General features: G+C 44.6%; 1 protein-coding gene across 2 annotated transcripts in view; it reads left to right on the top strand.

Moving 5' to 3' along the window:
- ARSJ (arylsulfatase family member J) overlaps positions 1–13,139 on the top strand; it is a 34,910-nt gene extending 21,771 nt beyond the window's left edge. For both annotated transcript variants that reach the window (XM_059843672.1, XM_059843671.1), the window contains one exon: positions 10,577–13,139. In XM_059843672.1, the coding sequence (XP_059699655.1) occupies positions 10,577–11,978 (1,402 nt within the window). In that variant the 3' untranslated portion in view covers positions 11,979–13,139. The remainder of the gene's footprint in view (positions 1–10,576) is intronic.
- The last annotated feature ends 992 nt before the right edge of the window (positions 13,140–14,131 follow it).

The raw sequence follows: 14,131 nt of genomic DNA, 5'->3' as shown, positions 1-14,131 counted from the left end.
TCCCAGGGCTGTTGGGCCTTTGGACAGTGCCCCAATGCAGCAGCAAAGCAAGATGTGAGCGAGGAGCAGTGGGAATGAGAGGTAGGAGGGATTAGCGAGTGCAGTGCTGACATCCAAGAGAGCACTGCTTGTTTTGCTAAGCCGGATTTAGAGGGAAATAAAGAAGCATTTTTCCAAATCTCTTCATTATTCATTGCACAGTGGCCTAGAAACAGATGTGCTGTTAACCTCTGTCCCCTGTTAACTCCAGTTTGTTCCCTTCTCCGGTGAGGGAGGGGGAGAAATACAGCAGGGTGGTGTGAGGGGGCTTCACACCATCTGTGCCATGGCATCTTGCAGCCCTCAGGTGTGACAGGGAGAGTTCCTCAATTCCATCACTTTCCTGCTCCACAGAGGAGCCTTACATTTCTCCTAGCCCTTGCCTAGTTTGGGCAGGGACCAAAGGTAGCAACGCAAATCCATTGGTACAGGAGCAGAGAAATCCCTGTGAGGTACCACAGAGCTTCATCAGGTACCATTAGTGACAGGACAAGAGGGAGGGGCCTCAGGTTGTGCCAGTGGAAGATTTAGGTTGGATAGTAGGGAAAATATCTTCGCCCAAAGGACTGTCATGTTCTGGAGCTACCTGAAGCTCAAGTCAGCATCCCTGAGAGATTTAAAAGACATGTAGTTGTGGCACTTAGGGACATGGCTTAGCCGAGGAATTGTCATTGTCAGGTCACTGGTTGGACTCCATCCCAGAGGTCTTTTCCAGCTGTAGGTCACAGTGAGCTGGTCACGTACCTGCTGAAGTTGCTTTGTTCCTTTTGAGTTCCAACATGTGGTGCTCTGAATGCAGACATTTTACTTCCCTTTTTAATGCTGTACCAGAGAGCGTGTGCTGTCTCTGATGTGGTAGTTAAAAATTGTCACAGAACTGACTGACAGCCCTGCAACACGGCTCCCCACTCTTCTCCCTGTGCTATAACAGCACACCTACATCCACTCAGACACTGGCAGTGAAAGCAGCTCCTTTCCATGTGGGATCCCTCCTGTGAGTAAACAAAGATGTTCCATTTCCCCGTGGTGTCAGTCAGGAACCCGTCATGTGGGGCCCAGGTTAATGCAGTACCTCATGTTCTTCATCCATTATTTCTTTGGGAACCACACACAGTGCCTTTGTCTTGATCAAAACTGAATGTGAATATTGTGGTGAGTTCTGAAAAAGGGATTTTAATATTATTTTTCTCAGGTGAATCAAGTATCAGGAAATAGAAAGAAAATCCAGCAGCCAGCAATATGTGACGGAGCTCATACATGACTGCTGGCACTCATTGTAAATAAGCAGGTGCCTGTAAGCACTGTATTTTAACAAGTCCAGTTTCTAAGTGGTTTGGCATCAGGGTGAGGCTCATTTGCATCCTTCCACCTCTTTTATCAGGACTAAGAAGCCCGTGTTGAGCTTTGGCTGTATTGTGCAACAGGCGTGGGTCCATCCCTGCTCAAAGGGATGAGCAGCACAATAGACTCAGAAACTGATATCAGAGTGTCAGAAGGACAAAAGGACTGGAGGTCAGTGGGGATGCTCAGGCTGAAAACTATGCAGAACCCAGAAGAGAGCATCTCTTGGCTGCCAGCCCTCCCTCCCTTTCAAGGCAGGGTTATTCCTCTCACTAATGATTCAGTGCCACTGCTGTTGCCAGTAAATGTCAGCTCAGAAAACCAGCAATATTGTTGAAAAGTCAAATTAGAGTTTGGGTTTTTTCCCAGATAAAGCTGTTCTTCATATTATCAAGGCTGTAGCTGTTCTGGGAAAAGTACTCTGGAGTGGTGTGGAGCAGTTGTGGGTGGTGTCTGTCCCAGGATGCCTGCAGGGACAGCAGCAGAGGGCATTGCTCTCTCTCACTGCCAAGAACAGACCTTGCAGGAGGGGTCTGGGTGGGCACAGCAGCCTCTGTAAAACTCGAGCTTGGCTTGTTGAAGTGAGTGGCATGCTCAGTTCTGAGCAGCACCTTATCATTTTATATGCAGCAACATCCGGTGCTCTGTCTGAAATGCATAATTAACCTCCAAAGACTACAGCAGGAATCCTGCTGTCTCAGACTGCTGTGCCACACTCTGGGGATGAAGGAGAAGATAATAATTTCCTTTTGATGCCTGTGTACACGTTTTACAATGATGTTATGTGATAGGATGCATTAAGTAGAACAAATAGAATAACCAAGTTGAGATGAAACAGGAATAATCACCCAAGAATGTTTCGTAATTAATCGGCATTCCCAATGAACCTCCACATGAAAAAAAGGAGTTTGGTGCATTAATTCATAGTCTCATTTTGATACTTTGGTGACTCTGAGCAAAAATTTACCTAGAAGCCTATTCAATTAAAATGGATTGAATGACACTTTTATTTAAATAGGTACATATTGATTAAGGGGGGCAGAATCTGTTCTCTGTCCTGTTATAGAATCTTGGAGACAGTTGAGCTCGAGACATCTCACAGAGCAGGATAATAGAAATATTATAAATACTTAAGAGAGCTTGTGGCTGTGACCACTTGATCATCATACTCTCACAATAATAATTTGTCTCCAATGTTAAATTACTGTCTGTAAGACTTACCCAGGGATTCAAATGAAACTTAATGGGCTATGGTACACTTATGCTCACTAAAGGAGTGGAACTATGATGTTCTCCAATGTCACACTCAGAAGTGGTGTGTTTATGTAGTTGTTCAGTGGTTAATAAAAAATTACAGCTGTCACAAAGCTCGGATGTTGTGAAGGTGTCTAAAACACTTGAGATGACTCTGAAGCACCACATAGTCCTATTTTTTTTAAAATGTCATAATGTTCTCTAATTATAAAGCAATTACCTCTCTCAAATGATACTATATAAGCCTGTGATGTGGTAGTTGTTAACCTGTGTTTTACATCTTGTCTTTTTGCCCTCAGTCATCCTTGCTGTCAATTCAAGGTCATTTTATAGCATTTAAGTTGATAAAGGCTCTGAGTGCTGGATGTGTGAAAAGTAACTAAGGACAATTTTAATTCAGAAATGGTACTAAATGCTCAAAATGAGTACTTTAATTAGAGAGTAAGGTAAGACAATAACTGTTTGGCTGATGCCTTAAGGGCTGCCATCAGATGTGTCATTTTTATGAGAGATGTTTTCTTATGAAAGGCAACCATATAATGAATATCTTTCATGTCCCTTAGGTGCAGTCACTGAATAAATTCTTCCTATATAAAGATGAACCAACTTTCCTAAACTGTCACAGAAATAGGTGGAAAATATTTCACACATGTGCATGGCAAGTCACGTAAAAACTCCTGTGTTATTTGCAATTAAAGTATTCTTATAGACAGAATATGAGACACCTTGAAGTTTGCCCTGTCTGTAGCAGTGACTGTTCTGGGATATTAGGTGGCTCTGGGGTGCTGTTCTCCCCAGCACAGCAGAGAACAGGGGCTGGGATGGAGGCCCCTCTCCATTACAGACTGGGACGTGCTGTGTCCCTGTCCTGGCATGCTGGTCCCACTCCAGCCTCGCTCTGGGAGTACCCGAAGGGGGGATTCTTCTGCACACAATTTTTAGACTTCATTTTTCTCCTTTTCTTCTGGCTTTTCTCCTGCAAAAATGACCAAAGCAGGACTGCAAATCCATCTCTAACTAATGGCAGAGTCGTTTTAGGTTCCTTTCCCCTGTGACGTGGTGATTAGGTGCCATATCTGCTGGCATCTGCTGTTGCTGAGCCCAGAATTTGGTGGCGAGGTCTGGATTTGCGGTTGGCATGCGAAGCGTTTGGTCCCATTGTTTTCTTTCCGTGTCACTCCCGTGTCGACATGGAACCGCAACGCCGATTATGCAGTCACACGTTTCCCCCTTTCCTAAATGAGTTGCAGTGATAAAGCTGGAAGCGTTGTGCTGTTTCCACAGCTGCAGCAAACTGGGAGCAAAGAAAACAATAGCTGCATGAACACATGTGCATTCCAGCTGCTGCCAGCTCCCACATTCTCCCTTCTCCTCGCTCTCCTCCCGTTGGAGCAGATAAATTGCCTCAGTGACAGGAAAGGTTGGTAGCAGATAAGCTGCCAGTTTAATAATGTTTGGTAGAAAATTCAGAATTAGTGTATGAAAATACTAATTGCAACTTAATTTGTACAGCGATTTAAATTTCAAGCTTCTGGAACCAGGAAGAGTAGCCCTGAGGGAATGCAGATGAAGGTTTCTGTTCCTTCTCCCTCCCAGCTTGGTCCCACAGTCAGATCTTTTTCCTTTAAAGCTCACAACTCTGGAGACAACAGTTGCTTTCCTGCTGTTCACTGTGCTCTGCCCTGCTCCTGGGGTGCCAGTTGCATCTGCAGGAGCTGGGAAGATAAAAGAGAGAGGATCTGGTGCATATCCTGGAGGTGTAAAACTGTTGGAATAGAGAGCTATGGAGAACAGCTTTTTGTGGCATGGTTCCCCAGTTTTCAAGCATTTCCAGGTGCCAGGTGATAAAAATCCCTTTGGCAGTATAGACAATATCAGGGTGTAAAGACATAATTCAAATGGCCATATGCCAGGGCTGGTGTGAGATCAGAATTTAGAAATGATTCTGAGGTTGAGTTCATGCATCAAAATCCAAATGGCATTTGGTGAAATAAGGATGTCTCAGCTCCTCTAAGTCCTTGAATAAAGGTCACGGGAGCAACACTGATAACATTATTGGTCTGCAAGGAAATTGCTACTTTATTTTTCTTTTCCTGAATTTGATGGAAGATCCTTAACTGATTTAAAAACAACAATGAAAAACATGAAAGTAGGGTAAGATACAGAATCTTCCCAGTGACATTTTTGCAATAGCATTGCCAGAGTGATAAAACAGTAAATAACGTGAGTTAGACTTTTAATGTAAACACTTCATTTAGAAGTAGATGCTTTTTTCAGTCTGATTTATAAGCACATAAAAATTCTAGGAATACAGCTGAAGATGAAATAAATGTGTGTGTATGTCTGAGTGAAGACTTCAGGTCTGATTTGTGTGGGCTGACACAGTGAAAGTCTGTGAAGGCTTGGAGTTTGTATTTAGCTTTTAATGTTGCATTTTCTTCTCTGATGCATTTCCACACATGACCCACCTTCCCCCAAAATCCCAAAGTCATAAGCCAGAAGATAAAAATGGTGAAATGACAGATAATGAATGATAGATTTAATATAGAAAATGGTATTTTTCTGCTATTTTTGAAAGCTGAAATGTACACTAATGTAGTGTAGGCTCAGGGCTTCTAGGGATAGGCACTGGGCAGACTATGTAGCATGAAAACTTTGATGCTGACATTTAGAAGTGTATCCCATGGGATTACACACAGTTGCCATAGACTATAAACACTGAAGCAGTGAGATAGATGGGACTTAGCTTAACCTGCTCTTGTCCAGAACAGATGCCAAGTGTGCTGCCCTAAGGAATGCCAAGGTGCCACCGCCTGCTTGGGCTCTCATGGCAGCTTGGCTCTTGGAAGTCAGCAAAGTCAGCCCTTGTCCTCAGCCTCTAAGGTAGGGAAAGAATGGAAATGAGAAGGACACGAACATTTAGTAAACATTTTGCTTCTCAGCAAACTGACTTAACAGCAATGAGAGAGAAGCACTGTGGCTCTGCACTCTGGCTTTCTTGTCATCTTCTGAGGGGACCAGGCATGTCAGGCTGTGATGGCTTTATTTGCATCTCATTTAAATCAGCTCAGCTCTACCCTCTGCCCCAGGGTCCACTCACCCTTTTCTGAGTTTGGTTGTAGAAACCTCAGCATATAGAGCAAGAAACATTTTGTTTTTATGGCAGCCCTTTCTGCTGCAGAGTCCTTTTGTGTGATTCTTGCTGCTCCATGTCCAACATGCCCATGGTCAGGATCCTCTGCCCTGCTCTTCACCAGCCTGGGTGAAAGACTGGCAGTGGAAGAGCTCCTGAACTGCTCCTGCTTCCCTCACAAGCACCTTACAGAGCTGACAACAACTTGGAGATGATTCAGAGTGAGCACCCCTGCCCAAAGTAACAACTTTGTCAAACATGTAGAGCTTGTGAGCTCCATGCTAAAGCCTCAGTCCATTATAAAAATGTCTTTGTTGTATCTGGTTTCTCTCACTGGTGATTGTGTCCTGCCTCTGATGATTTGCTGGTGAAATGATCCAGCAATTTGGGTGTCTGAGGACTGAGAGCCCCCAAAATCACATATTCCCCTACTTTTACTCGCCTGGAATCCCTCTGTTTTAGCTGTTGTGTTATACAGATAGTTTCAGGTAAGATGTCAAAGACTGTTCTTTATTAACCCCTAAATCTGTGTTCTAGACTGGTATCTACTTGACGTATTTCATTATTTTTAACAGGAAAATGCACAATCATCAATAATGATCTGTTTAATTTATGTAGCATGCAGACCACAGTGCTGTCACTCTCTATGCTCTCAAAGGTGGGGTTTTTATTTAAAGTATCCTTTTCTGAATCCTAAGCTAGAGTTTATTATTTTTAAAATTGAGATTTATTTTTTCAACATGTCCTGAGCTATGCAAGCATAATAAAAATACATTTTCCACATGTACTAACTAGAGCTCTGCTAGCAAAAGTTCCTGAAATTAGAAACTTCCAACTGAGCTTCTTTGTTAATCTACAGTGAGCCTTAAAAGAATCTCAGTTTGAAGACAATTAATGCAGTATTTGGAAATGAAATCAATAGTGTTGTACACGCACATTACAAAATTAAAAACATCCCAGCTTCTTCTTCTTCAGCATGGTGCAGAACCCACCCTGAAGTTAAGGGGGAAAACACTCAGTAGAAAACTCCTCAGGGAAAGGTTTGTTCAGGAAAGCTGGCTTGGCCTACATGTGTGAGGCTGTGCAGGAGATGTGGGGTGTGCCAGGAGAATCCCTTCCCTCCACAGCCCCCCAGCCCTGCTCTCTGCTGTGGGGAACAGCAACGATTCTGTCACTGCAGATGAGAGCTGGAAACTACTGCAGCACTACTGAGGGCATCAGAAGGGGGAAATGAGGCCTCCCAATGTTGCCACATTGCTCAAGCTCAGGTCTCACTGACTTCAGTGTGCCTCTGTGGTTTGCATCCATAACACTCCAGCACTTCACCTTCAGCAGCTTAATGGTCTCTGCACCTTGGGACTGGAGGTAGGAGTGGTGTGAAGCCACTCTGCCTGAGCTTTGTGTCTAAATTAAAACAGGAAGGGAACTAGTGTTGCAAAGGGGTGCCATGAGCTCCCACTCAGGAGGGAGGATTTATTTGCTTATTTATTTATTTTAAGAACCCTCTGAAATATTTCTCTGAGCATCCAAGAAGCAAAGGGCAGTGAAGTCATCAAGATGCTCCCAGAGGGAAGCCATTGCTTTAAAGTTTCCCCTGCAAACAAGAAAACAACTCAGTGTGTCAGTGAGCCAGCACTGAGCATCTGCCTTGGCTGCAACACTTATCACAGTGGGTTTACTGTGAACATCTGAACAGCTCACCAGGAAAACAAAAACAAGAGTAGAAAAGGCACAAAGAGCCATCCCTGTATAGTGAGGAGAAATCATTTTTCAATATGCTTCTTATTAGCTGAACATTTTGCACAAATTTTACTTAGTTCCTTGTTCTGCAGATTGGAAATTCCAGGTATTCTAAAGGAGACACCTATGCTCCAGAATCTCAGAGGAGCAGGGAGAAGGAGAGCACAGCACATCCATCTAAAGTATTCCCCTGTCTTGAGCCCCTACTCTTTATACAGGCTCTCAGCAGTTAATGGCCTATATGTAAATAATGCCCACAAAGGTCAAAGTCTAAAAAATGGTGAAATTAGATTCTGTGGCCTGTCAGCATTTGCTTAGATTTGACTGGTTACTGGTGCTGAAAGTCTAATAATGAATTCCAGACTATTCACAGTCCTGACTTGCTTTCTGCATTTGGGATGAAATTCAGCCAATTTATTCTAAAAAATGGAAGCCGTGAAATCTATAGGATGTATCTTACAGACATTTCATGGCAATTGGTGAGCTCATGACTTTATCTGCTAGAGAACACCCTCAAAATCAGCATCTGCCTCCTAATCTCTTTATGTTTTTCCTGGTTCAGGTTTTTGTTTTTTCCCTCTTGCACAGTTTGGGAACAGTTTCAGAACAGTTGTTTTGAGACATTTTTCCTATTGCTATTAGTGTCATTTGCTTCCATATCATCACTGTCTTTTGCTCAAATTACTTTGCTTTTCTATGAATGCCCTGCAAGTCCTTTGAAAATGAAGTGCTTTCACTGAAAAAGTAATCTTGGCACATAATGGATCAATTAGAAAGGCATGTGGTGCAGGAAAGTGTACAAATCTTGACCTTTTTTGTCATAGTGAGCAGTCTTCTGATAAACAGAGGTTGATATTTCTTTGAAGCATTTCTACACTTGAAATATTTCAACTTAAAATGTATCAATTGCAGACTTCTTTTTTACACATAGGAGTATAAATATGTGTGCCTTTGTCTGTGTGCCTATAGGTATATTCCAAAGCATAGCTGTGCCAAAAATAGCACACAGACACACAGACATCTGGGAAACACACCAGAGTCTCCTGCAAAGAGGCAGCAGCAGGGAATATATGTGCATATAGATGGATGTGTGTTATATCTGCAGTGTTACCAGCATATTGAAGAACTTCCCGAGGGCACTGCTGAAGCAAGATGCACTGCTGAATGCCTCTGTGACCGAGGCTGATTCTTGCTGGGTTTTGGTTCAATATTTGTCAGATCAACAGCTTAGGAATTTCATGCTTGGATCTCTAGTTGAAAAGCCCTCACTGGGGAAACTGCCTGGTGTTTTAGGAATTCTTGATGGGAATTAACGTTGTGTGACTGTCGTGCTTTCTGTGTAGACATTTGCCTACAAGAGGAAGATTGGTTTGCAGCGCTCTGCAGATTCTGCAGCCTGTTCCCCTCAGGCCCAGCTTCTCAGTTTTCAGAGGAGAAGGGTGGTGGAAGGATCTGGCTGGGTCCCTTCAGAGAAAATCCTGACTTCCAGCAAAATCAGCTTGGTACTGAGGAAATGCCCAGCTGGGACTGGGAGCTGACCTTGTGATCAAGGCGCCTGTCAGAGTTAAGAAAGCAGAAACTATTGAGTGAAATAGCCAAGTGGGGACAAGGACTTTTCCTGTTGGATCAAAAAATGGGAATTTACTGAAAGCATTTAACAAGGTGGAGGAAAGAGAAGGGGAAGGAAATGAAATGCCTTATGGACATAGTTCCCTGAGGAGTCCCAAATACGGAATGAGCTCAAGTATGGGGCACTGCATGGCTTTCCTGGTTGTAGTTTACCTGTTTTAAGGGAGACTGTTGCAGCCGAACCATGGGAAGGATGTGGGACTTGTGCGTGTGTGACATTTCTTCTACAAAAGCAAAGTGCAGATTCCAGAAACCCATAATTCTCAGGGTGTGTTTTAGCTCTCTCCTGCAGCATCTCCTGGGTTGTCAGCACCAGCCTGTGAGTTTGGGGACAATTGGGTGGCAGGGCTCCAGGCCCCCAGCCTGGTCCCAGAGACAATGCTGTGCAGAGGGGCCGGGGGCAGAGCACAGCAGCAGCGCTGCAGCACGCTGGGTGCAGGGCAGCACAACAGCCAGAGCTTCTGCAGGCAGTTAGTGAGAGCAGAGCTTCTGGGTCCAAGGAAATTAGCTCCAGAATGAAATGGGAGTTACACAATCCATCCACATTGCCAGCCATTAGAGACAGCTACGGCGCCTTCGGAGATCTTGGCCAGGAAGCCCTCATATGAAAGCAGGCTTCAAGTCATTTATGGACAGGCAGAGCTTGATGGTTTTGATTTTCTAGACAGCTCAGGAGGCCAGTCAGATTGGCAACACCAGCAGAATGTGTCAAGAAGCCCCAACTCCTGCTACCACTAATTAATAAGAACCGGTTTTGGGGGTGATGCGCAGTATTGGTGGACCTGGCTGTTCTATGCATGGCTGAGAACTGAGCCTGTTCTCACACTCAGGGAGAAGGTGTCTTTGGTCTACTATCTGCTGTTACATTCTCTTTTTTAGTGTCAAACTGGTATAAATATATTTGCCCTTGATTTTTGATACTTACTGCTGCCCGTGCTGGATTCATTTTGTCATCATATGGAGGCCATATGTATTCTTTACACATAGCCTGTAGTGAGCTGCAGAATTTATGACCCCATCCTTTAAACATACTGCTCTTACACGCTCAAAGCCCAGCGTTTTTATATGCTGTAGATACGTTCACCACTAGCAAATTACGAGGCACTGTAAAAATTGTATTTATCCCCATAATTTTCTATAGCCATTGTTAAATGGAGACATGTGGAGGAAAGAAGGGTGCCTCAAAGTACCTGTGCTCCTGTATGTCTAGGTATTTTGTGTGGCTCAGATCACGGAGGGAAAGGTTTCATCCCTCAGTGAGGCAAGGACAGATTTGATGGTGTGATCGAGCTGGTTTTTGAAAGCGGCACGCACAGGCACTCTGAAATATTTCCAGAGAAGGCTTTGGCATGCATAGGGATATTTTCTGTTAGGGTTAAGGTGTCCATGCACCTGAGCATTTCCTCCACCAGCCTGATGCCTGTCTCCTCCCACCTCCAGGTACCAGATTCACACGGGACTGCAGCACTCCATCATCCGGCCGACGCAGCCCAACTGCTTACCTCTGGATAATGCCACTCTACCTCAGAAGCTCAAGGAGGTCGGGTACTCCACGCACATGGTGGGCAAGTGGCACCTGGGCTTCTACCGCCGGGAGTGCATGCCCACGCAGAGGGGGTTCGACTCCTTCTTCGGCTCGCTCCTGGGCAGCGGCGACTACTACACCCACTTCAAGTGCGACAGCCCCGGCATATGCGGCTACGACCTGTACGAGAACGACAACGCCGCCTGGGACCACGACAACGGCATCTACTCCACGCAGATGTACACGCAGAAAGTGCAGCAGATCCTGGCTTCTCATAACCCCAGGAAACCCATATTCCTCTACATTGCCTACCAAGCTGTCCATTCGCCTCTTCAGGCGCCGGGCAGGTATTTTGAGCATTACCGCTCGATAAACAACATCAACAGGCGGCGGTACGCGGCCATGCTGGCCTGCTTGGATGAGGCCATAAACAACGTGACCCTCGCTCTGAGGAAGTACGGCTACTACGAGAACAGCATTATCATTTATTCTTCTGATAACGGCGGGCAGCCGATGGCCGGAGGCAGTAACTGGCCGCTCCGAGGAAGCAAAGGCACCTATTGGGAAGGAGGTATCCGCGCTGTCGGCTTTGTGCACAGCCCCCTTCTGAAAAACAAAGGGTCTGTATGCAAGGAGCTGGTGCACATCACGGACTGGTTCCCCACGCTGATCACGCTGGCGGAGGGGCGGATCGATGAAGACATCCAGCTGGACGGCTACGACGTGTGGGAGACCATCAGCGAGGGCCGGCGCTCCCCGCGGGTGGACATCCTGCACAACATCGACCCCATCTACACCAAAGCCAAGAACGGCTCCTGGGCCGCCGGCTACGGGATCTGGAACACTGCCATCCAGTCTGCCATCCGAGTGAATCACTGGAAACTGCTGACGGGAAACCCGGGCTACAGCGACTGGGTGCCTCCGCAGGCCTTCAGCAACGCGGGTCCCAACCGCTGGCACAACGAGCGCGTCTCCTGGTCCGCCGGGAAGACCGTGTGGCTCTTCAACATCACGGCCGACCCCTACGAGCGCGTGGACCTGTCTGCCAGGCACCCCGAGGTGGTGAAGCAGCTGCTGCGGAGGCTCTCGCAGTTCAATAAGACCGCGGTGCCCGTCCGCTACCCTCCCAAGGACCCTCGCAGCAACCCCAAGCTCAACGGAGGAGTCTGGGGGCCCTGGTTTAAGGAGGACGAAAAGAAAAAGAAATCAGACAAAAGCAAAGGTGCAAATAAGCAGAAGAAGATGAAGAACAAGAAGAAAGCCAGTCGGAAAAAGGGGCAGTCGTTTCACTGCCGGTCACGTCTTGCGGGTGGGTAAACTCCAAGCAGGCTCCTTGGCCAGGCCTGAGTCAGCCTGGCCCCGCTTCTTGAACTTCTGGTGGAATAGACTAGAAATGCCAGTTCTGCACTACGAGTGGAAGTTGTCATCTTTTAATTTTGTCTCTGATTTCACCAGCACAAGATACCTTAGCACTCTGAGTGACCATGTGACAGACTTTCTCCTCCACAGGATGAATGGTCCTCACCCATCGCCAGACACATTCCAGATAGCAACAGCGATAGCATCTTGTTTCAGGAAACTTAGCTTTGATGGACAAATGATGGTTCCTTGCCTTAATTAGTTGGAATCTTTGGATAGCATGGAGATGTGAATGGCAGATGTTCTCAAACTGACAGATGGTTCAGAGGGAGAAAGGAGAAACAAAACCCGAGAACCTCTGTGTGTCAGTAAGTGTTAGTCATCAGCCTATGACATGTTTTGATACAACACAGCAAAAACTGAAGCCATCAGGATAACTTTGTAGAGGTGCTGGGGAGGGGGGCATGATAGGAGGAAAGCTGCTTTAAATTAGGTTTTGTCCATCTTAACTAAATCTGAAATATTTTTAACATTTCCTAGGTGTGCTGAGCTCCCCCCATTTTCATGGTTTAAAGCACATGACCAAGGAGCACACGCCCCGTGTAATTTATTACAGCTTAGACAAAGACACATCACCAAAGTGAATGTAATATTTAAACACTTTAAGATAACTATACAACAATATGTAAAATAGATAATTTATTTGACAGCACAATCCTTATTTCTCTTCCATTAAAATTTCCTGGCTGATGCAAGGTACCCCTCTGGGTGCCACGGTTGTTTGGGTTCTTTTAACGCTGACTTTTTAAATTTTATTTCCACCCTGTCATTCAGAGTTTATTTAACAGATTCATATCCTCAGAGTACTGTAAACCAAGGAAATACTGTATACACTGCTAGGATGAGGAAGGAGAACAATTCAGGTGCGTCACTGCATTATGTATTTGCCTTCAGTGGTTTTGAATGTAACAAAGGGTTTATTTAATTTAGGAGTCCCGTGAATATTGTTCACTTTCTGTACTGAAGCTAGGCCATCTTGATGTTTGGGGGGAAAATTCTACTTTAAACCTTTTATTTATGTACCTATTAAAATAGTTTATTTTTATGGCATTCATAAAAGCGGTCTGCCTCTTTTTTTGCATCCAAAATAGCAATTCTGGCCTAGTTTGTTTTAAACAAACTCAAGTAAGCTGTTTCATTACTATGATTTTTGGTACAGGGATGTTTGATGACATTTTGCTTCTGAAACAGAATTTCTTCTCCCAATATATATATCATTTGAGACATGCTTCAAAGTTTGCCCTTTTCCAAGGTGTCTGCATGGATGATGGATGCATGGACTGGCTGCACAATCATGGTGATCTGTGGTAATTGATAAAATGCACACACACATATAAGCTTCAAGATGAATTATGTTAAGTAGAATTGATGATTCATTTGCTGAATGGCTATAACATGTTTTGGTAAAATTTCAGATAAGCCTGCTTTTCAGCAGTGTGTCACTTAACTCAGAAATTACATTTATAGAAATGGATTATGGCTAAAAAATTGAGCGTTCCTAAAATCAGTGCACACAGAAATCTGAATGAAATACAGCTGTCCAGAGCTCCAGCAACCTCTGACCTTTTCAAAAGGCAGCTAAGTGCAGGTACATACTGCCAAACCCCAGCAAATGGCATGCATAAAGATGCGAAGAAGAATAAAGCTGCCATTAACAAAACACAGAAACACGTCAGGCACCTCCCAGAGTTACTTCTGTAATGAATGTACCAGGGAGGACACAGAAATGGACTTGGAGAATTGCATGTAAATAATAATTATAAAAGGATGGTGTGTATCTGCATAAGTGCTTGGTACTGTCACTGTTATTTTTCATGCTGTGTGGTCCTTAAGATGACTAATTAATTCCTTAGAAATCTGTCTAGCTTTTCTTCACATCCACACTATGCAGTGAGTAATCAGGAACTCTGATGCTCTCTAAATTCTCACTTTTTAAAAAAATGTGCCATTGGCATCCTTAAAAGAAATGAGAGTAACATATTGAGGTAATATTCTTCAAAATGTGATCTATAAAATTCATATCTGTGAGAAGATACATTTAATTTTCCAAG

Source organism: Haemorhous mexicanus, chromosome 4 (genome assembly GCF_027477595.1).
Source record: "Haemorhous mexicanus isolate bHaeMex1 chromosome 4, bHaeMex1.pri, whole genome shotgun sequence".
NCBI classification, from domain to species: domain Eukaryota; kingdom Metazoa; phylum Chordata; class Aves; order Passeriformes; family Fringillidae; genus Haemorhous; species Haemorhous mexicanus.
The sequence above is the reverse complement of the archived record's forward strand: the minus strand, read 5'-3'. Positions and strand labels throughout refer to the sequence as shown.